Raw genomic sequence first — 22,683 nt, forward strand, 5'->3', positions numbered from 1 at the left:
GCCAGCACGTCGGGCATGGCGGGACTGCTGGTATTTCTGCTCGTCTAGTCCCTCAGGCTGACCTGGCTCTGTCGGGTGTATCGCGTCGCGGTCGGGCGGCACGATACTTGCGACTGAGACTGTCGCGGTCGAACGGCGCGATACTCGCGACTGGAACTATCGCGGTCGAACGGCGCGATACTCGCGACTGAGACTGTCGCGGTTGGGCGGCACGGCACCCGCGGCTGAGACTGTCGCGGCCGGACAGCACGAAACCCGCGGCTGAGACTGCCGCGGCCGGACGGCACGATACCCGCGGCTGAGACCGTCGCGGCCGGACGGCACGATACCCGCGGCTAAGGCTATCGCGGCCGGGCGACACAATACCCGCGGCTGAGACTGCCGCGGCCGGATGGCACGATACCCACGGCTGGGGCTGTCGCGGTCGAACGGTATGAGACCCGCGGCTGGAGCTATCACGGTCGAACGGTATGAGACCCGTGGCTGGAGCTATCGCGGCCGGACGGCACGATACCCGCGGCTGAGACTGTAGCGGAAGGACTACATGCACGATACCCGCGGCTGAGACTGTCGCAGTCGGACGGCACAGTACCCGCGGCTTAGACTGTAGCGGGGGGACGGCACGCAGCGATACCCGCGGCTAGGACTGTCGCGGTAGGACGGCACAATGCACCGCAGCCTGCACGGTCTGCGCGATCGCAGTTCGCTGTTGCAAACGGATCCTGCAGCCCGCAGCGACTCGGCCATTTCTGTCCGCTTCCCACCAGTCGTCGCGCTCACAGGCTCCCATCGGTGTCGTTGACTCCCATCAGCTGTACATTGGTCACCAGAGTTCGGTGTTCATTGGGTGGAAGAATTGCCGGTAGAAGTTATTTCGGGCGGAAGATCTCTCGGAAACGATTTTAAGAGCACGGGTTGGGCGGTCTAGATTTGACACCCATGATCTAAACATTTGGGCGAATAATTAAATTTGAGTTACAATTCAAACTTCGCGAAGTCAGTGTCTCCTTGCAAGGCTGCTATCATAGCTTTCTAAAGAGGAAAGTATTTAGGCTGCTCGAAGCTGCGAACATCAAACAGCGTAACTTCTTCTCGAAGTCATCCCAGATTTCTAGCTTTCCTGGGTTAGATAAGACTAGAAATAGCCATATTCCTCGAAAAAAATTAGGGAGAAATGAACATACGTTGGTATTGAGGTGTTGATATTTCGGCAACATGCCTTTATCGAAGGGAATGCAGAGGCATATGGCCGAAATATCAGCGCATCTATTGCTCCATTCTCCAGCTTTTTTCCAAGAATAAGGCTGTTACTTCTGTCTTATATATGCGAATAGTGTTCCTCGCTAATGCACTCAACTTTCCTGAGGTGGATTGCGCCTCAGCGGAATTTACGCCTCACCGCTGGCCCGGACTTCAGCCGATTAGCTTCGAAGCTGCCCATCACATTAGAGACTGATTGGCAAGTTTGGAGCAGATCCAAAACCAAATCCTCAGTTCGTCAAGATGATGATCTTCAAATGTCGCGCTGCATTTAGCAGACTGGAATGTACCTCATGCTACGAGTTCCTGTCCCATGGCAGATCCATTGGATTGTAATCATTTAAACAAGGTCAAATCCGGCATGAGGCACGATCCTGCGAGCACGTTACCGTACGTCGAGTTACTTCCCCATGCCAGTCGGAGCGGGTGGTTCGGCCTCGGCCCCGCAGCCGTCTGGCGCTGAGACGGAGCTGACGCGGGGCGTCGCGAGCCGAGGTCAGTGGCGTCAGACAGCGCCTGGGCGGAGCCCGGACAGAGTCGCAGCTCGGGCGGCCGTGGCGACGACGCGCCCGGAGGACGGCGGTCCGGGGAGGGGTCGGGAGGGTCACGTCACTGCCGCTCAGCCCCGGCATCAACAAGACCGGTCGGGGAAGTCAGGGCGTCATCAACAAACGCGGGCTGTTGAGGCTGGTGAAAGCAGGCCCAGGCATTGGTATCAGCCAGCGTGCGTATCGCTGTTAGTCTTGAGGAGGTGGTCGTCGGCATGTTTACAATCCTTTGCTCCCACCCCTTCCCCGTAAATCTCGGAATGCGTGTCCTGATTTCCACCATAACCGCCGCGCGTCCCACCGTACGCTGGCGGGCGGCAGAAGGGCGATAGGCGGACACTGCCAATCCGGGGACGGGCCTGAGGCCAGAGCGCACCAGTCCATCTGCCGTGGGGTCCACCGCTCCACCTCCTGACGCGCCGAGACGTCCGAGGCCGTCCCGTCAGGGGTCCGTTCCAGCGTTCCCAAATTAATCCAGTAGGATGTGCAGGATGTAAATATATATTCATGCTACCAGACTCCTAGCTCTTCGGCGGTCCCCGCGCGCAAACCGTTGGCGCAATAAACCGTTGTCCTTTGACCCCGGCCCAGACGTCTGACCTACTCAGCCCATTCCTCAAGCCTGAGGCGCATAGATGCCGGTTTGACAGCCCCCCGGTTCGATGCCGATTGGCCGATTTTGAGCAAGCGGGGGGGGGGGGGGGGGGGGGGCATGGGCAGTGAGTCCGAAGCCGAGGTGTTATAGTATGAAAAAGTATCGACGTCCCTGCCACCAAAGTGGCCGAATATGAGAACACTGGCCTGTTCCGGTTCCTCCCCCTAGCCTCGCCCCGTCCGCGGGGGACACAGAGGGCACGTCGGTGCCCTGCCGTCGCTCGACTTTCGCCGCGCCCGTTGAGGGCGCCGGACTGAGCCGGATCTGCCCTGTCCGGTGCCCCGGCGTCGGCCCTGTGTCGGGCCGGGCCTCGGTCGGCAGTCCCGGCAGTAACGGAGAATGACGTGGCTGGCGCCGACTCGCGCCACGTCGCCGGGCGTGCGCGTGACTCAGGGCCGCCTCGAGCCAGGTGGGTGCCAGCTGCGCCCCCGCTCGGGGGTCAGGGTGACGCTGGGGCTGGCGGGGCTCCGGCGGGTCTCGCTCGGCACGGACCGGCCGGCAGACGGAGTTGAAGTGGGGTGCCCTGGTCTTGGCAGGTTGTCGTCCGTCTGTTGGTGATGTCGTCACCTCAGAGGGCGCGGTACCCTCGCCTCGGAACGTGCTCTCCTATACCCGGAGACTCGCACTGTGCGGCGCGCGCGCGCAGCTCCGCCGCGTTTTACAGCCCCCCTCCCCCGCAGCTGTCAGCGGTTACCTGCCCGTACACCGTCACCCCTGCCTTCGTGTCCTCTCAGGCAACCTCTGGGAGGCCGCCGCCACCAGCCGGTACCGAACGCCCACTGGACCAGCCGCCCGGTTGCTAAGCACCGAGCGGTCGGCCGTTTGCGGCCATGGGACTATCGGCCGCGGCGGCCACTTGGACGCATCTGACTGCCTCACGATAGAACCGGCTGACGGGCCGATTGCACTGCAGGGTGGGCCGACTGTGGCGCGAGCGATGGCGGCGAACGGGCGCCCGCCGGCGGGGGCGGGGCGCGGGGTGGGCCCGGTCGCTTCCTCTCAGGCTCGGCGCGACCGCGATGGGACGGCTGGAGCCGAGTCGTGAGCCTCGCGCAGGAGGGTGGGAAGATGGTGTTATTGATGCGACGATTGTGCTGGTGGGGACGTGACCAGAGTGCAGTTGACCACGCTGTCGCCGGTGCTGCACTGTGAAGTCACCGTGGTGGCCGGAGCACTACGCCAACTGATGTTGTGAAGTAGCAGCAATCCATCCAGGGTGTGGTCATTGTGCCAGCTGCGTGGTGATCGTTGTTTTGGGGTTTTGAGGGTGCCCGTGCGATGAAAGTGCGACATTGAAAGGAAATCATTGCGTGCGGCGTGCCCGGGTGAACTAGGACGTTTGCTATAAATGTTGGGCCGATGCTAATAAATAGGTCCATTCCGTCCTCTGCCCGTATGGTACGTTGCGCATCACCGCTACTCAGTTATAACCCGGCTATGACGATATCCTTCCCCGAAACTAAGGTCGTGGGGATCAGCTCCAACAAAATTGTAGATCGAAGTTTTGCAGATAGTTGTTGATTGGCACGAAATGTTGTTCTCCATGTGGAGCGTTTCCTGTAAGCGGGCGTCCTCTGGAACTTCAGTGCACGGGTTCTGCGGAAGCCCTGACAGTCCTGCCAGTGCTGTTGCTTGTACGGTATATCTGTCCGATATGTGTCTCAAGGCGTGTGCTGTGGGTGACTCAGGTCCCCTATGTATATGTGTTTCGAACTGTTGTGTTTCGACCTGTTTCGGACTGGCGTTTGATAGCAACGCACGAACTGCCGAGGGCTACGATTTCCAGGGATGCAGACGCCTGCCTCCTGAGAAGTTCAGACGCGTGCCGACGGAAGTTGAATAACGTGAGCTACAGCGCCCACTCGTGCTTGGCTTGCTATCGGTCCAAAACCCGTGTATCGCCAACAGTATGCCGCTGCATTTCGCGCCGTCTAACCCACGTCCCGACCTCTGTTTCAGATTGTTTGAGATGGCGAGCGGGCGCCGTTTGCCGCGACCGCCCCGGTGACCTCTGCTGAACGCTAGCATGCAGGCCAAGAAGCGCTACCTGCTGGCCGTCACGTGCGTTGCCTTCCTGGGCATCTGCTACTTCGGCGCGTTCAACCCGTGGCGGCGGGCGGCGGCGCCAGTGGCGCGCTCTAGTCTGGTGTCTTTCAGGGCAGGGTGGGGCCGGCGCCCGGTGCCGCCGGACCCGGGGCCGGGCGCGCGCCGCCGCCAGCGCGCCGCCGCAGCGCCCGCCGCGAGACACTGTCGCATGGCGACGTGCTTCGACCTGGCCCGGTGCGCTGGCCGGCCGTTCCGCGTGTACGTGTACCCGGTGGACGAGGCAGCGCCGCCGAGCCGCGCGTACCGGCGCGTGCTGGACGTCATCAGAGAGTCGCGCCTGGCCACAGAGGACCCGGCCGCCGCCTGTCTGTTCGTGCTGGCGCTGGACACGCTGGACCGGGACCAGCTGAGCAGCGATTTCGTGCACCAGCTGGACCAGCGCGTGCACGCGCTGCCGCTCTGGAACAACGGCCGCAACCATCTGGTGTTTAACCTGTTCAGCGGCACGTGGCCCAGCTACAGCGAAGACGTGATGTTCGACATGGGCGAGGCAATCCTAGCCAAAGCCAGCATGTCCGAGGAGAACTTCCGGCAGGGCTTCGACGTGTCGCTGCCGCTCTTCCCCAAGAAGCACCCGGAGAGGGGCGGCGAGGAAGGCCTCGTCGCCGCCTACAACTTTCCTGCCATCAAGAAGTACCTGCTGGCGTTCAAGGTGAGGCGGAGTGACGTTCTGCCTGCCGATGGCGTTCGGGTGATGCTATTGCGTAATCCCGTGAACCGCCACATTACTCGGCACGACTGAGAGATGAACCTGGCGTGAAGTGTGAGGGCATGCGATTTCGGGCATTGTTGGGAGTCTCGTGTAGCATCCGGTGGTGATGGGAGGCATAGTCTGTCTTCGGCTTCGTCAGATTATGGCTGCCGAACGCTACTGGTCTGCGGATGTCGAACCCAGAACCCAGCCTCGCTGCTATGACCTCTCGCAGAGAGGGGCTTTGCTGAACAGCCGTCTATCCCGAACATGATAGACCTGACCTGACAGTATACGATTATGATTACTTCATGCGTGCCGCGGAGCACCAGTATCTGCGCATCGGCATGAGCCAACAGTACAGTATCATCAGCAGGATGATACTGTTATACTGATATATACTGATCATCCGGCCGCTTATTCGGAATATCTCGGAAACATTTCTGCGGCCGATACTGACAGAGTTGCACGCGAAGTTGCAATTCACTCTACGCCAGACCTTACGTCTTCAATGTCCCCTACCTTGTCTTCCCAGCAAGTTATAATATTTTCAAAAGATGTAGTTCAAACTTCTTTTTTACTTTTTTGATAAGCAGATTTTAGATCAAACCCCATGCTTTTCGCGTGAGCTCTCACCTCACCGTGCAATTGTCCATCGTTTAATGTGTCGCAATGGTCAACACGGTCTGTTCTGGTATCTGACCACCTGACTTGTGGCGCAGCCCGCTGCCACCAGCCGCGGTCCTTTAGCCGTGGTCCTGGACTATCCCAGTCAACGGTAAATAGCGAGCGGTTTACGCACCCCAAACTCACTCGGCCATGGGTGGGTGAATCTGAATGCAAACGCTTTAACCAACTGAACGACCAAAACGGACGGACGGACGTCCCGTTCGTAACTGTCGAAAAGTGTGGGTCGTTACGGGTCTCGGGCAATGAGCTAGAATCGCTTCTGAAGAAGGTTGGGAGGGAAAAATTCCATCGCAAAAAGACCGTATGGGAGTGAAAAATTTAATCCACAAAAGTTGGAACTTATCGGTCAGTGAGAGATGCTCCAACAAAGACACACATTCCAAGTTAGCATGGACGTGATATCGTAGACATAACAACTGTTTTTGCTTTTTAACATCTTAGGTCATTTAAGTGAAACGGAATACGTTAAATAAAAGTAATTTCACAGCAGTGTGATGAGCATCAAAAACTATGAAAACTAAAACACCAGCAATTTGATGCTCCACTCTGCACTCAACTTCCACAGGATTTATTAACACAAAACAAAGCAAAAAAATTCAATAAGCAGAAGGCATTTAAACAAAAAAAGCCTTGGACTCCAGCGCATCAGCACATGACCAAGTCAAACACAACAGATAGACATCTGTCTTCTGTTAAGATGGCGTCAGGAAAACAAATATTATGTCATCGTTTCTTACAAAATACCAATGCTCATTTCCACAAAAGCAACCTAACTAAGCCTAACCTAAAGAAGCCTTACCTGATCTCACCCTGTCTAACCTATTTGTATCACAGCAGCATTTGTGAGTCACTGATTCTTGCAATATTCCCACTGCCTCTCGCCATGTAATTGGCCAACTTAACCCAACTTAGAATAGCCCGTGCGTCGTACACCATCTCAACTCATCTCACCTTTTTCTTGACAGCAGCACTTGTGATAAAACACGAAAAAGCTTATTTTGTGGCTGGTTCAACCAGTATTTTGGTTCAGTTCATTTGTGTCGGCTTATTGACACCAGACAAAGTTGACAACACACAAATCAGAACATGTCAAATTATTTGAACAATTTATTCTGTAGTCATGGTTAGCCTCTGTCAAGGGCAATAGGGGGCATGTCTCTCAAAACAATCTCTCTTCTCCAGACCTAAAATAATTTTCAGATGGCCACAAAACCAGTTTTGCTGCTTGCCATTTCAGCTCCAGCAAAGGCATCCATTTAGGTTTGTTTATTTATTTTTAATGGCAATGTTTGAGATGTTCGCTTCACATTTTAGATGGGATGGTCTTACTATTTGCTAAAAGCTGATATCTACCTCACATTGTAATTGCTATGCGGCTTGGAGTATTCCTGTGTTAAAAAGTATCGTGCATATCTACGGTACAGTTATTTGCCACTCAGCGAACCATGACAACTATGGAAAACATCTCGTTAAAGCAGACATGAGAAACCACTTCAGCAAATTCGAGGCAACAAATCGACAGTATGGAACACAAGTTTCATTACATATCTTGTGGCATCATGATTTGTTTCATAAACAAACCCCGATGGATTAAAACAGAAAATAGCTAAATCTGGTTACAAATCATGCACTGAAAGCATGCAAGGCTGGCAAATAGCTGCTTCAAAGGACAATCTTACCGGCTTTTTAAGGAAAGGCTTCTTTCTGCTCCCCCATACAAAAAGTCAGTATCATTCGCATGGTTTGCTGGCAGACAGGGTCATCCAACCCACCCCCAAAATATACATATCGATCATTCCCATCAACCAATAAGATTAAATTGCGAAATAATTAAGAGGAGGTTTGTATGATATAGCTGTTTCAAAGGGCAGCATTGCGGAATCAACCACTTTTGTATTAGCTGCGCCAGGTCTGTCCCAAACCCATGTTCGGCAGGATAATATAGTGTGGTGAGGTAGCAAGACAGAAATGGCCTAGATCTATCATTATCGAGCCCCGCCATGAAAAAAACACAGCTGACTAGGGGTTTAATAGGGCAAAAATGGCCTTAGGACTGAGTTCCGTGCGTTAAACTGTCCTTTATTCCATATGAATTGTTCTCTCCTGAGTGTATATCAAACATGTTTGGGCGGCTGGCGAATTAATCCAATTTATGTATGAAATATATGCAAGCTTGCAGTTCGAAAATTTTTCAGAGAAATTGGTCAACACGTTAAAGCATAGATTGTATCCTTAAAGATAGTTAGAAAGGAAGGAAAAATGAGGGTGCATCACACTCGTATGATACCAAGAAAACAAAAGTAATGAAATAAGGATAGAAATTGACGGTTTTGTGGTACAATTTTGTTATCAGCTCATGTGATTAAAAATCTGTGGAAATAAGTACCCAAACGGTGATATTCATCTTTTAAAATTTACTTGGAAGATATTTCTTAAATTTGCCGAAGTACGCGCGGCAAAATTTTCTACTAGGCTTTGCTTGTGTCTGTATCAGGCTCTGCGTTTGTGGTGTGGTGCTTGCTTGGTGCGACCAAAAAAGTTGGGATGCGTGAAAACCCGGTGTTTGGCACACAGCTGTAAATTGTGATGCATTTTGTAAGCAAACCAAACTTGATGCATGCAAGCGGCATGAGTCGCTGGGGCTCTCGGGCTTGAAGGTACCTGGTGTCGTTGCTCTGTGCATACATAGACATGATTCAGATGTAGGTGAGGCAGGATGTAGCCATAGGTGCCCAGGTTCCGTGGAGCCTTGTTTACACTTGATGGTTTCAAGTGAGCTCGGTTTTGGATGACATCTCAAAACCTCGGGAAAGAAAATATGAGTTTGGTATGTGTGGTTAGACAATATAAGATAGGAGTGGAAATTAACCTAAAATATGGGAAAATGGGCGAAAAATGTCTCCTCATAGGATGTCGCTTTACACTCAAAGGCTATTCTAGCAATCCTAGGACGCTGGTTTCGAGCACATTCTGGCCGTCGTGACTCTTTGAAAAAAGTTTCCACACACAAAATGCATATTGCACGTCACACAGGGATGTCAGCAATCCTAACATACTGACGGCAACGAAGAAACGAGGTTCAACATACTGACGCTGCCTCGAACGGAGATAACTCCTCCTTTGAGACAACACCTTTCCGTAGTGGGGAATGAAGTGCTGCTTGGTCAGGAGCTAAGCGGGTCAGGCGACAGGTGTTGAGGGGAGCTGCAGGGAGCAGTGTTTGCCTGATGTTTTGGCGTTTTGATGACCTGCATAATTTGAGGGGGCGGGGGAGGGTGGTTGTGGCCAGAGTTGCCGCTTTCTGAAAGTTGTTGTCCAAAGTCCAATTCAAAGTCCTACGATGGACCAGCTGTCCGTCCAAAAATAAGGTTGCCCAAAAATTTCCAATTGCAAAACTATATCAAACAACGACTTCCTGCAACCAATACCCCCAGTTACCTCTCGCGTCACTTCATTCCCTCACCTGAATCCAATTAAAAGGAATAAAATGACCATGGGTAAATGATTTGTGTCACAGGGTTCAGCGAAAACATTCAATTTCAAATAAAACATTCATATCGATGTCCACTAAGCTGGACTATCCTTAAGCTCGACGATGGCAGCCCAGACGGATGGTGAATGCTAACGAATTGTAACACGGTAGGTAATGACTATAAAAAGGTGTAACTAGGAGTTTCAGAGGCTCTCATGAAGATAGTAACGTCATTGTTCTTTCTATCGATGCCTTTTATTAAAGAAACTGATACCATGTTTCGAAATTTGAATTTTCTAGTCGCTCATCAACAACTTGTTTATGTTCTAGGCTATGCTTTTTTAAACGAGTAACATCAAATAAGTCATATGCGCACCGGTTCGCCACACGACAAAATGATATCGGCTCCCCTCCTCCCCCAAAAAATCAAAGCTTTCTGCCCCTGATCGTTCAATTTCTAACCTATACCTTGGAAATTTGTGGAATTGTAAAAATTGAAAGGAAAGTAGGAAATACATTCCCTTGACGTCCTGCGGGCCACGGCGACTGCCAGCGCCCTGGTGCTCAGTGAAATGCAGGGTAGCCACAGGTATCTGTGAGAAGGCGTTCAAACGTTTAAAAAAAACTCGATCACGGGGAATGATATTTTATTTAAGCAAGATTGAGTGCAGGCAAGACACAGGCAGGCGCTGGCGAGTCCAGACGCTGTTCATGGCAAGATTGCGTGACAGGAATTAACCGTTTTACTCTATTGACCTAAGTGTGGAGGCACATTTAGAGAGTTTCTGAAAAGTGCCCGTCCATCCTTACCCCATGTCTAGCTAGGGTGGGTACCCCATGTCTCTAGGGAGCACCACTGTTACCAACACACAGGGGTAAAAAATATTTCTGATTTAACGGATATGATCAGTGACAAAAACCTTTGTAAGTCAATTGGTGACAAAATTGCGAAATCGCTAACAAATTTCAACATTCCAGACCATATACAGCGGACCATCACAGCTAGAAGAAACTCAAAGCTTAGCATTGGTCTGTACTTGCTAACGCTTGCAGCGTGAACATTTGTAGAGCAAACGTGGTAAGGTTGACTTTGCGCTTTATGAGCTAGTTGACCCATAATATGTTACCGAACATAGTAGCTTGAATCAGAATAGTTTTTTGACAGACAGTGATAATAGTAGATAGTAGATAGTTAGTAGATAAGTAGTTAGGTAGTAATAGTTAGTGACAGAAAGACACTACAAACTGTATTATATCGGTGCTGGCGTCAGAGATCAGAGGTGTCACGGTGATTTTCCGATGCCTCTCACATCAGTGTTTTTCGCAGGTTTTTCAGCCAAGATTCACTTCGCATACTAAACAGTATAAAATACCAAATTACTAGGCTTATTTCTAGTGGTAAGAATTGTGGCTGGCCGCTGCATCGTGCGGCGACCGTGATCAGTTTGCTACGTAGCGTTTTAAAGCGTCGTGCCATTTCAGACAGATGGGCTCGAATGCCCACCACGCCATGGTTCAGTGCATCGCTATGGGATGCACTGAACCCAACGCAGTGCATCCCATGGCGCATATTCGCCTGCTGATACCAATATGACATGGGTTTTGCTCTAAATAATTGGGATCACGTTAGGAAGTGACAGTTTTACACCGGTAATGATTATACGACGATAGTGAAGGTCGCCAACGTCTCCAGCTTATTGTGCAATGATGTCACAAAACCAAAAGTGATCCTGTTATCAGGTACTTGTAGAACCATGCGATCGGTGAATGTTGGGTTGCAGGCATCAGTTTTGTAAAATACGTAGGGGTGGGGATGCAGAAAGGAAAACGGCTGGGTCTGCCTTCGAAATGCACTTAGAATAGTTTTCTCCCCAGATATGATGCACTTTCTATTCACAGCTGGGAGCAAGAGTGCAGTTTCTCAAAGTTAGTTTTTTTGGGGTGGGCTTATCCCAAAAAGTTATGTGTAACGGAAAATAATGTTTAAAAAGGATTTCTAAAAATAGAAATTACATACCTCGTTATGAGCCCCCCCCCCCCTCCGCCCTCCCCGAACTGAATAGGAACGTCTGATTGTAGTGATATGGGGTCATCTGATCCGCGGCTTTCGCGGCGCAAGGCGCTATCGGCGTTCAACTTCGTCTGGGAGTCGCCGTCGTCCTCTCTGCCTCCGTCTTCCCTTGTCGGCGTGTCATTGCCTGCCACCATCTCTCCGGGCCATCATCCTGCGGCTGAACAGCACCTCACAATGTGAAGGAAAGTCGCACAGGCCAAGCAACCGATCCGGACTCGCCCTGTGAGGGAAGCGCTTACCGAAAACGTTTGGGGCGAAGAGATTGATGAATGTCGTTCCACTTTCCCTCGAGCCTGGGCAGACGCTTGGGCGCAGATACCGTTCCACTTCCAGTTTCTGTCCGGAGGTGGGCGTGAACGGCGTCCGCATACTGGGCTGTCGGGCAGGGCTGTGACCCGGCTGACGTCACCGGACAGGGCTGTGACCCGGCTGACGTCACGGGACAAGGCTGTGACCCGGCTGACCCGGAGGGAGCTTAACCCGACTGACGTTACCAGACGGGGCTTGACCCGACTAACGTCGCTGAAAGACCATGGGTCCACGAACGCTGTTCAGTGCATTCGACGGTCCTCACTCTCAGGCCCCGCGGGTCCCCGCGACATGTGACCTCGCACAGGCTCATAACCTACAGGAGAACAATGCTTGCTTTACCGCTTCGTGAGGGAGCGGGTGGCTGATCAGCGCTCCTTCACTGAATTCTGACATTGTGCGCCAGATCGTGTCTAACAGGTGGGAAGTGGTTGCTAGGTGAGGCCAGTGCTCAAGACCTCGGCGAATGATGTTTTAAGTGCACGTCATATCGAACCAAACAGTGTCTCCGAATTACCTGTTTTAGGTGTTAAGCACCACCCTATGAGGAGGAATGTTTCACTCCTTTTCCCCGTATTTTGTGATTTTTTGCTTCTATCTGATATTGTTTAACCTAACGTTATATATATATATATATTATATATATATATATATATATATATATATATATATATATATATAGTCACACATTAACCCATATTTCCTATTCAGAGGTTTTCAGATGTCATTCATAACTGAGCTCACTTGAAACCATGAAGCATAAACAAGGCACTGGTATTTTGCGAGAAACAGTGACAAATATTTGTATTTCCTGATCCCATCTGAACAGAAGCCAGTGGTATGTCTGTTTTCTTTATTTGGTAATGTGTTGGCGTGCAAGAGTCCAAGGGCTTTTTGTTTGAATGCTTTGTGCTGGTTGGATTTTTTGTTGCTGGTTTTGTTGTTGAATTCCTTTGCTTTGGTTTGAGTTTAAAAAAATCATGTGGAACGGAAATTCGAGGTGTAGCAGTAAGACATTGTTGTTTCATAGCGTTTGGTACTCATCACACTATCATGACTTTACTATTCTCTAACGTAATCTGTTTCGCTGTAATGTCCTAAGATGCTAAAAGCAAAAACATCTTTGTCATTTTTATGACGTTATGGCAGGCCGATTTCAAATGCATAACTTTGTTTCCTGGAGCATATCTCACCGACTCATAACTTTTATCATTGAACTGATTTTTTTACTTTCGTTCGGTCAGATTAGGCCTCAATAGACATTTTAAGTGACGTTAGCGGATCTTCTTCTGCGCGCGATACTTCGTGGTTCACGAGGATTGCAAGTGGAATGCCATCAAAGGCTGTCATGAAAATTAGTGGAATGGCCTTAGATGACCTTCCGTAACTCTTGTGCGCAAATAGGTCATGCTATGTCTTGAAACAGCCCTTCTCCATGTTTCGAAGGACATTGAAGGAGAAATTTAGAGATGTGAAGAACGCGATTTGACCTGGTTTGAGAATCGACAACCGACAATCAACTCATAAACCAGTTTTAATAGCATGTAATTAAAGGAGTCCTGAATGCAAGTTGTAGACGGCGCACATACCTGTCCCTGCCTTAGCATATCGGATTTGGGATCGGCGGAGGCCTTCCTCCTGGTGCTGTTGAGGTTGGCAGTCACCTATACTGGAGAGGGCGAAAATGACCTGGTCAAGGCACTTCAAAGCCACTTCCCGCTCCGACGCACCATCTGGTGTGAAGTCTGCGGGGATGCACCCACCGTTCTGGCCCCACACATTTGTGAGGGTGGCGAGATCACCGAAGATGGAGAATCTTCTGTTACATGGTTGCGATGATCATGGGTGTAACCGCGGAAGGTTGGGTCTTAGTGGCGTGTCGACGATTTAACGAAATGGGATTCTTCTCCTATTTTGCCCGTCAAACGCACGTTTGTCACTTTACCATTTGAGATGGCACTGTCAGCTCAGGATATCCTCCAGATTTCAGTTTGACCTCACCAGAACTTAGTGACGTGGTTACACCCGTAACGTTGGCCACACTGAAAGTGATAGCATTTCGCATGCAATTCAAGCTATGCGCCTAATGTACCTAATGCAGTAAGCCTAAAGAAACTTACCGCAAGCACTCTGCCACCTGCCATTACAAATCCATTCTGCTCCAGACCATGAACTCTGTTCCGTGTGAACGACCGCTTATTCTGTTGGTCTGAGTGCGGCTTGTTACGCTGCTTTTTCGTTGGTTATTGTTGTTTCTTTTGCAGGGTGATACATTCAGCGATATTTACATTGCTCAATAGTGCAGCGTAATGGCGTAAGCAAGCTTAGTGCGCGGACTTCTTTGTGTGGCCTGCAGCATGATGTATCATCTGGCCGGATTTGTCGGTCAACTTGGCGGGCGGCCATTGGGGCGGCCGGCACCCGCCATGTGTCAACTGTCATCAGCGACGACCGGTACCAAAGCAATCCTGGCCTCCCATCTGTCATTTCTGCCGCCTGGCGATTTGACATCATGGCGCGAGCGACTCGGCGCCGGCGTCGGGCGCCCAGTTCGGTCCATCTGCGCGACATTAATCAGCGGGGAGGATCCAGACCGACTGCGCGGATCACGGCGTTCCCAGCGCTCCGCCCTCTCGCTGGCCGACGGTTTGGGGCCGTCTGTCAGCGGCGCGGGTCGGCCGGCGGCTCCCGGCCGGTCGTCAGCCATGGGCGCGCCCTGCGCGTCAGGTGGGCGGCTCGTCACCCAAGCCGCCGCCGGAGCCGTCCGCCCGGCTGACCCGGACGCACGGGCCGGGCGCGGCTCGCCGGCCGGCGCCCGGTTGGCCGTCTTATCACTCGCTATCGTCGCCGCCGCGTGAATGTATGCACAGGCTGGCGAGCTGCAGCGCGCCAGCGTAATAACCGGCTGGCCGACGTGATGGATCGGTCGGCGGCCGAGCCTCCCGAACGGTCCCGCAGGTCCCATCCCCCCCTCCCCGGGGCCGCAGCCCGAGTCGAGCCGGCTGGGGGATATGGGACGGTGGTCGTCTGGAGAACCGGTCAGTGCGTGGTGAAGCGTCACTGAAATGCACAAGACACAAGTGCTACCGATAACTCCTTGCGGAAGTCGCTGAAGTCGTTAGCTTGAAGGCCTGTGCTGTGCTCTAGATCTGTGATCCAAACCGCGCCAATGTTTTGATTCGATGTACAGACACCAGCCGGGCCGACACCACGAGCGTACCTCTGACAAGTCTGCAGGCCGCGGCGCACGGTCGTGTCCGTGACGGGCCGAGCGCGCGGCTCGACGCCGGCTTTGCCGCAACACGCGGCGCCAGAGCCCAGAGTCCGCGTGTGCGGGCGCCGCCGCCAGCAACGCCGCCGCCCGGCGGTGGCTGGCCGCTGCTCGCAGTCAGCCGCCGCCCGGACGTTGCCGCTCGCAGGGCTGCAGCTGCTGCTCCCAGAGCCAGAGCCGTCGTCGAGGAAACCCCGGTCCTGGCACGGTGGCTCTCGGGGAGTCGAGAGCCCTTGCCGGAGCTGTCCAGGACTCAGGCTCTCCGAGCGTCGACGGCACGCTGAGTGATAGCCGAGTGTGCGGACGAACGGCTCCGAAAGTGTCGATCTTGGCAGGATGAGTGGCGACGTCGCGGCTCCGTGCCAGGACGCCTGGGTCACAGCCGTGAGAGTGTGGGCTCGAGACCCGCCGCCAGCTGATCTCCGGTGGCCCCGCGACACTCCGCGCGACGCCGGCGGCCGCAACCGTTACATGCGCGTAAAGCCGGCCACATGAGAATCGGAAGCTTTTTAATCCCGCGTGATGCGTTGCCCGAACACTCTGTTTTTCGGTTCCGCCTGCTTCCCCGCTTCGTCCCGTCTGCACCTTGCGCTGTTCCCTCAACTTTCGCCGTGAAGTAAGCAGCACGTGCTCGCTTTCTGGTGGACACCCTGTCTGAACGAGCGCGTTCTGGCGACCGTCCAGCCTGGCTCTGCTCACTGGCCGGTAATCATCAACCAGCCTCCATCGCCAGACAGATATAGACTCCTAAACGAAACTGTCCACACTGGGTCCGATCGCGGCCGTTTCAATTCGTGCTGCGATGGAGTGCCGGCGGCGGTTTTCTCGCGCGATGGTCCGCGCCATCCGTCTTCCGCGCCACCGCCGCCGCCGCCGCCGGCGGCGCGCGCCGGACCGCTGCAACAATCTGAATCAGCGACGGCTGGCCATCTATCTCGCGGCCGCCGCGGCCGCCGCCCGTCTAAACTGAGCCGGGAAGATTCGCCGCGTGCGGACTGAGGGAGCGCGGGTCCGTAGGCGCTCGGTGCTGGTAGCCACGCCGCCCGGCTGTGTTGCAGAACGGGCTGTACTCTTCGAGCGAGCTCCGGCGACGCCCCCTCCACGTTCACCCATGTCCCCCGTCTTCACAGTTGCAGCATCACTTCACTTCCGCTTCCGTCGCGGATCAGGAAAGATGTACCCAATGGCGCCTCCGGCGGGTTGGCGGCGCCTTCATCACGGACTCATTACGGAGCGCTACGGCAGCGGTGGTGGCCCGCTTATCTTGGCAGCGCCCCGGGCGTCCAGTGGAGAGGTGCTGGCATGCGGCCACCTCTCCCTCATTGATGGCGCTCATATTGATTGAGATGGTCTCTGGATGTGAGCGGACGTAACAGAAGCTTGCTCGGCTCGTTCAGTATGCAGATGTAGGACGTAGGTAGTAAAATGTTTAGCACTGGTGGCCCTGAGTTCGACATTTGCCGTGCTGGATTAGCTGCCGCTTGATAAGTGGCCCGCCGCGACCATCCGCGGCTGCGATGCGCATGAGCGCGGCGGCTCCATGCAGCTCTCTGCGTCGTGTCATGACGCATGTGACGGCCATGGCCATTAATTAGTGACCAGGCCTCTCTAGGCGGCTGCTGCTGGTTCGGCCATGCGCAGTACCAACTTTCGATGTTCCCTGTTAAAGCTCCGACAATATCCCTGCCCCACCCAACTTATCATGCATCTTAAGGTAGTGCAATTCTTGCTATGAAAGCTACAGTTGCAGGTTACAGAGCAATTAAGCCGACACCCGTACTGATAGTGTCACGCGCGGTGGTCGCTATGTGAGGAAGTGCAGCATGCCCCGCTGGGCCCCTGGATGTCCGATTTGATGAGCCTTCAGCGCCGGCTGGCCGTGAGATGACTGTCTGCCCGGCTGTGTGTGCTGTCTGTTGCCCTCGTGCCTGGCCTTCGCTGCGTCCGGCCAGGCGTGGTGCGCTTCATACGACTGTTTATTTGAGAAGCGTGCCCAGTTGTAGCACCACGTCATGGGCCTTTGTACACCGCTTGCGGGGCGGCGTTTTGGGCGTGGATGATGTCTGCCGCAGGACATACCACGGCGCGCCGCCGTGCCGCCCACAACACGTGTTGGCAGGTGCGACCAAAGCGGCCCCTCAGCGCACCCCCCACCCACCACCCCCCCCCCCCCCTCCACCCCCGTGCGCCCCGTGACCCTGCTTTTCCCACGACCCGTGTCGGAACGCGCGGCCGGATGCCTGTCTGGCCGCGCGCACCCCATGACCTCTCCGAGGCCGTGACCCCGCCGGCTGGCAGGCCGGTGAAGGCGACCGCGCCGCCGCGCTCGTCCGCGTACCTCCGCCCTGCCTTGGTGGTCCCTGGCGACCGGCCGGGGCGAGCCGGCAGCGCTCGCTCCCGCTCCCGCTCCCGGGAGTGCAGTTTGCGACGCCCGGTGCGCGAGCCCCGGCTGTCCTGGCGCCGCGTGACCGTCGGTCACGGTCCGCCCCACCCGCGACAGGCCGCGCCACCCTGCACTTATGGCCCGGTCCGAAGTTCTGATTGCCGTTCTGCGGCCGGGTGATCTTTGGTCGGACACTTGTGGTCCGGGGTGATGCATTGGCGGCCGGGCTGCTGGGGACTGGACGACGATTGCTTTTGAAATAATGCCTTAATCAAATTGTGTGCGGATATTGTGATTCATATATCGTGCGACAATATGACCTCGTAGGTCATGCGGTGAAATGCATTTCGCTGTTATACATCAGTGAATATGTAATACTGAAACTTTTTGGTTAATTTTAAACAATATTTAAACGGAGTAAAACTACAAATGAATTTTCACATATCGTGCCACGATACGAGTGCATACTTGCCGTGTATATTGTCTGCTCCATCGTTACCCCTGGAATCCGATGCTTCTCAAATCGGTTTCAGTCCGATTCCTAGCGTTGCTATGACATTAGAGGCCATTGAAGACTGTCGAAGTGTATGTTCGCTCGTGACTTTCTGACCAAACATTGGCCGCAAGTGATATGACAGATCCGCAAATGTTTGCTTCGCAATCCGCTGCAATGCGCCCATGTGACTCCCGCAAATACCGAGGTCTTATCATGATAAGATACTCGCCTTATGGGTTGACTGAGCTGCCAAGCCGTTCTTGCCACGTGTCGGCTGATTTTATCAGTACCGATCACTCGCTGTCGCACCCACCGGCGTCTTAGTCTGTTGTCATGTGTGAGTAATGGTTTTCGGTGTTTGGTGCAGTGTTGGCGCAAGGCGGGGCCGGAACGGGATTGGGATTACGGTGCTTGCACCGGGTTCCGTTACTGATACAGTTGTAGTGACAACAGGCGCCCCTAAAACCCCAAATCATCATTATCATCATCACAGCAGGTGCCTTTTCGCGGGCGTCGGAGGGCACAACTTTCAAAATGGCTCGAGGATTTCTGGACTCTGTACGTGACAGTGGAGTGAAATGAACAGGGAGGCTTCTTGCCTGGGCTCGCAGACAATGGTAGGAAAGGCAGGAGGGCTTTTTGCGTTGTCTGAGGCTGGGGCGGAGAGGTAAGAGAGCGACGCCCACTCACGCATGCAGCTATGACGTCCGAAGAGAGTCGTTTGTCTTGTGTTGGTGACAAGTGGAAGATGAGCTGTGCTTCTTGCCTGTTCACGCGCCAGCTGCACGCCCGGTCTCGTGAGCGGCCCGCGCGCGCCGCTGCATTCCCAAGTGCAGGTGTGCCGGTCACGTGTCAGGGCGAGTGCAGGCCGGGTCCTCCCTCTTTCTCGCGGCACGTGCCTCGTCCGCCACGTCACGTGCAACGCACCGCTCTGCACCTGGGTCAGTGCGGCCACGTCAGCAGGGTAACCGCTCGCCCGCCGCCTGCGAAAAGTCGCCGCGCACCTCCAGCGGAACAAAAGCCGGCGTGACGAGCCTCCAAAACGGTGGGAGGGCTGCGTGTTCGGCGATCGCCGCCAGCCTCGGCCGGCGGGCCGCCGCCGCTCCCGCTCCGCCGCTGCTGCCCGGTGGGGCGCGAGCTCTGCGCCCTCTCTCACTCAGACCGGGACCATAAATGACTATCTGAGCGCGCCGGCGGCCGATCGAAGCCGACGGCTGGAGCGGCTTGATGGCCCGAGCCGGCGCAACGACTCGTCTGAGGAGATATCTGCCGGACTCTGCCCCGATGGGCGAGGTGTGACGGACTCTGCCTCGATGGGCGAGGTGTGACGGACTCTGCCCTCCCCGATGGGCGAGGTGTGACGGGCTCTGCCCTCCCCGACGGGCGAGGTGTGACGGACTCTGCCCCGATGGGCGAGGTGTGACGGACTCTGCCCTCCCCGATGGGCGAGGTGTGATGGACTCTGCCCCGATGGGCGAGGTGTGTGACGGACTTTGCCCCCCCCCCCCGCCGACGATCCCGATGGACGGGTATGCCTGGCGGACTTTGCGCGCTGACTGGTGAGATATCTACCGGACTCCGTCCCACGACAGACGACAGGGTTGTCCGCTGCACTCTGACAGGATGTCTGCCGTACTCTGCCCGCACCCCTCCTCGACTTTCGGGAGCTGTCAGATTGTGCCCCTCTTCCGGCTGGTGGGATGTCTGCGGTGCTCTGCCCGCACCCCTCCGCGACTTTCGGGAGCTCTGTCAGATTGTGCCCCTCTTCCGGCTGGTGGGATGTCTGCGGTGCTCTGCCCGCACCTCCGCGACTTTCGGGAGCTCTGTCAGATTGTGCCCCTCTTCCGGCTGGTGGGATGTCTGCGGTGCTCTGCCCGCACCCCTCCGCGACTTTCGGGAGCTCTGCCGGATTCCCCGGCTGGCGGGATGTCTGTCGGAGTGTGCTACGTACTGACGGATTGTCTGTCTGGCCTTTTCCTACCGCTTAATATATGTGCTGGGATGATTTTCGACATTGTGCCGTACTCGGCAACGCGTCCTGACCGACGGCACATGTGCCCTATCTTCCCCTCCCCCCCCCCCCTCCTCCCCCCTCCCGTCTGGCCAAGCGTCTGCCAGACCCCGTTCGTGAGAGACGTCAAATACTATCTAACTAACTGAAGAAGTCGGATGCGTCGTAAAATGATCCAATGGTTATTGTTACCCCCCGCCTCTCCCCCGTAAGGCGAGATATCCACGGTGCCCCACCCCGCAATGGAGGGGTATGGGCTGTACTATTCTCCCGTCTGCGAGCTATCTCCCCACCCTGCCCTCCCTGCGGACGGAGTCCACTGCACTTTGTACCGTCTACCAGGCCGTCTGCGGAATACATCCCGTTTTGTACCGGCCGATTTTGTGCTGTGCCCTCCGCCACCTCAGCAGAGTGCGCGCTGTGAGTCTCGACCTTGCGTAAAATGGAGTGTCCCACCTTTGGGGCAAATCTCGACACAATACTCCAGTGAAACCTCAGAACCGGTTACGTCTTATAACAGGTCTGGGTAGTGTCATCACAGCACCGTTAAAGCATAATAAGAATGTTAACTGTAATTATTTTTTAGTTCAGATGACGTTGTCAGCGCCATATGATAGCGCTACACTTCTTCCCTGCAGTCGCAACTACCGTAGTTATGAAAAGAGACGTGCGCAGCTCTCCTGGTGCGAGTAAAAATGTTTACGATTGGACCAGCGTACGGCAAGGGCCTTTTACCCAGAAGCGCACTGTTTGAAGTTTGATATCTCATGGTCCATACGAGTTACGCGGTATTGAACATGTGATGCCTCCACTCCCAAAGCTAAAATGCCATTTGAAAAGAGCCACTGTGGTAAAGGTCGTAGGGAGCAAGCGAAGCTAGAGCGCAACGTTGCGTTGGATTGGCGGGATGATAGCTTCATGTTCTCATTTATTTTTGCAGGCTGGTCTGCTCTGGTCGGTAATGCCAGTTTTCTCGGAATCCTTCTGAATAGTGCAGACTGTTCAAAGGTTGTTTTGGCTTTGCGAACCATTGCTTAGTTGGTTGCACCGAGTCTGGGGCACGAACGACAGAAGAAAAGCGAGCACATTTTTTTTGGGGGGGGGGGGGAGCTGGACCGGGGTCATCACAGTGAGCTAGAATCGCTTTTGAACTAGGGTGGGAGTGAAAAATTCCATCGTCAAAATATTGTAAGGGAGTGAAAAATTCAATTCACAAAAGTTGGAGTATATGGGTCAGTGAAAAATGCTTCAGTAAAAAAACATACATTTCAAGTTGGCATGGACGTAATATCATAAACGTGACAAAACTATTTTTGTTTTTCGGTATCTAAGATCATTATATTAAAACGGAATTCATTAGTGAACAGTAATTTCATTGCTGTGTGATGAACAGGAACACTATGTAACACCAATGTTTTGATGTTGCAGTTTACAATTCGCTTCCACAGGAATTTTTAATGCAAAACAAAACAGAAATTTATTAATAGTACAACAACAGAAAATTAAGCAACCATTAAGTATTCAAACAAAGTCTTGGACTGCAGCATATCAACACATCAAGTTAAAAAAACAGACATACGTCTGGCTCTGTCGAGGACAATAGTGGTTATGCTCCATGAAACAATCTCTCGTCTCCAAATGTAACATAACTTATAGAAGGCCGCACCAGTTTTGTTACTTGCGTCTTCAGCTGCAGCAAAGGCACGCATTTAGGTTTGTTTATTCATATTAAATGACAAAGTTTCATATGTTGGCTTTACATTCTGAACGGAATGGTCTGACTATTGCTTCATATCGATTTCTACCTCGTGTTCTAATTTATATGTAGCTTTGAGGATTCCTGTGTTAAAAACATAGTGCATATCAACAGTGCAGTCATCTGCCAGTCAGCAAACTGGCAATTATGTACAAGATCTGGTTAAGGGAGACATGAGGGACCACTTCAACAAATTAGAGGCAATTACTCAACAGTATGGAACAAAATAGTTCAATTACATGCATTGTGACATTATAATTTCTGTTATAAAAATAACACGATGGATTAAAACAGAAAATGACTAAATGTGGTTACAAATCAAATGTTGAAAGCAGGTAACGTAAGCAGCTACTTCGCCACAGGAGAAACTTGCCGGGTTTTTAAGGGCAGGCTCCTTTCTACTCCCCTCCCCCCCCCCGCCACCCACACACACACACGCACAAAAGTCAGCATCTTTGATGTGGTGTGCTGACAGACAGGGTCATCCAGCCCACCCCAAAATATAAGTATCAATCTTACCCACAGACTAACGAGATGAAATTGCGAAATAAGAAAGAGGAGGTCTACATGATAAAACAATTTCAAAGAGCAGAATTACGCCATCCAACACTTCTGTATTAGCTGGGTCAGGTCTGTCCCAAAGCCATATACGGCAGGCAGGATAATGTAAAATGGTGAAGTAGTGAAACTGGAATGGCTTAGATTTATCATTATCGAGCACCATCATAAACCGAAGAAACGACAAACTGTTGGTTTAAGTGGGCAAAAATGTTGGTAGAAATAAGTTCCGTGCTTCGAATTGTCTCCTTTATTGCCCGTGAACTGTTAACTCTTGGGTGCGTATCAAATATGTTTGGGTGCTTGGCAAAATAATCCAATTTATGTATGAAATATGTGTAATTTTGCACTTCGAATTTTTAAAAGAAATTTGTTGATATTTTAAGCCATAGATTGTATCTTT

General features: G+C 53.2%; 1 protein-coding gene across 2 annotated transcripts in view; it reads left to right on the forward strand.

The window, feature by feature from the left end:
* The window catches only part of ttv (exostosin glycosyltransferase 1 ttv), a 75,310-nt gene that overhangs the window by 28,607 nt on the left and 24,020 nt on the right, over window positions 1–22,683 (forward strand). For both annotated transcript variants that reach the window (XM_037226035.1, XM_037226036.1), the window contains exon 2: window positions 4,423–5,221. In XM_037226035.1, coding sequence (XP_037081930.1) covers window positions 4,490–5,221 — 732 coding nt within the window. In that variant the 5' untranslated portion in view covers window positions 4,423–4,489. The remainder of the gene's footprint in view (window positions 1–4,422; window positions 5,222–22,683) is intronic.

This window comes from Pollicipes pollicipes, unplaced genomic scaffold (genome assembly GCF_011947565.3).
Source record: "Pollicipes pollicipes isolate AB1234 unplaced genomic scaffold, Ppol_2.1 Scaffold_5724;HRSCAF=6776_pilon_pilon_pilon, whole genome shotgun sequence".
NCBI lineage: Eukaryota > Metazoa > Arthropoda > Thecostraca > Pollicipedomorpha > Pollicipedidae > Pollicipes > Pollicipes pollicipes.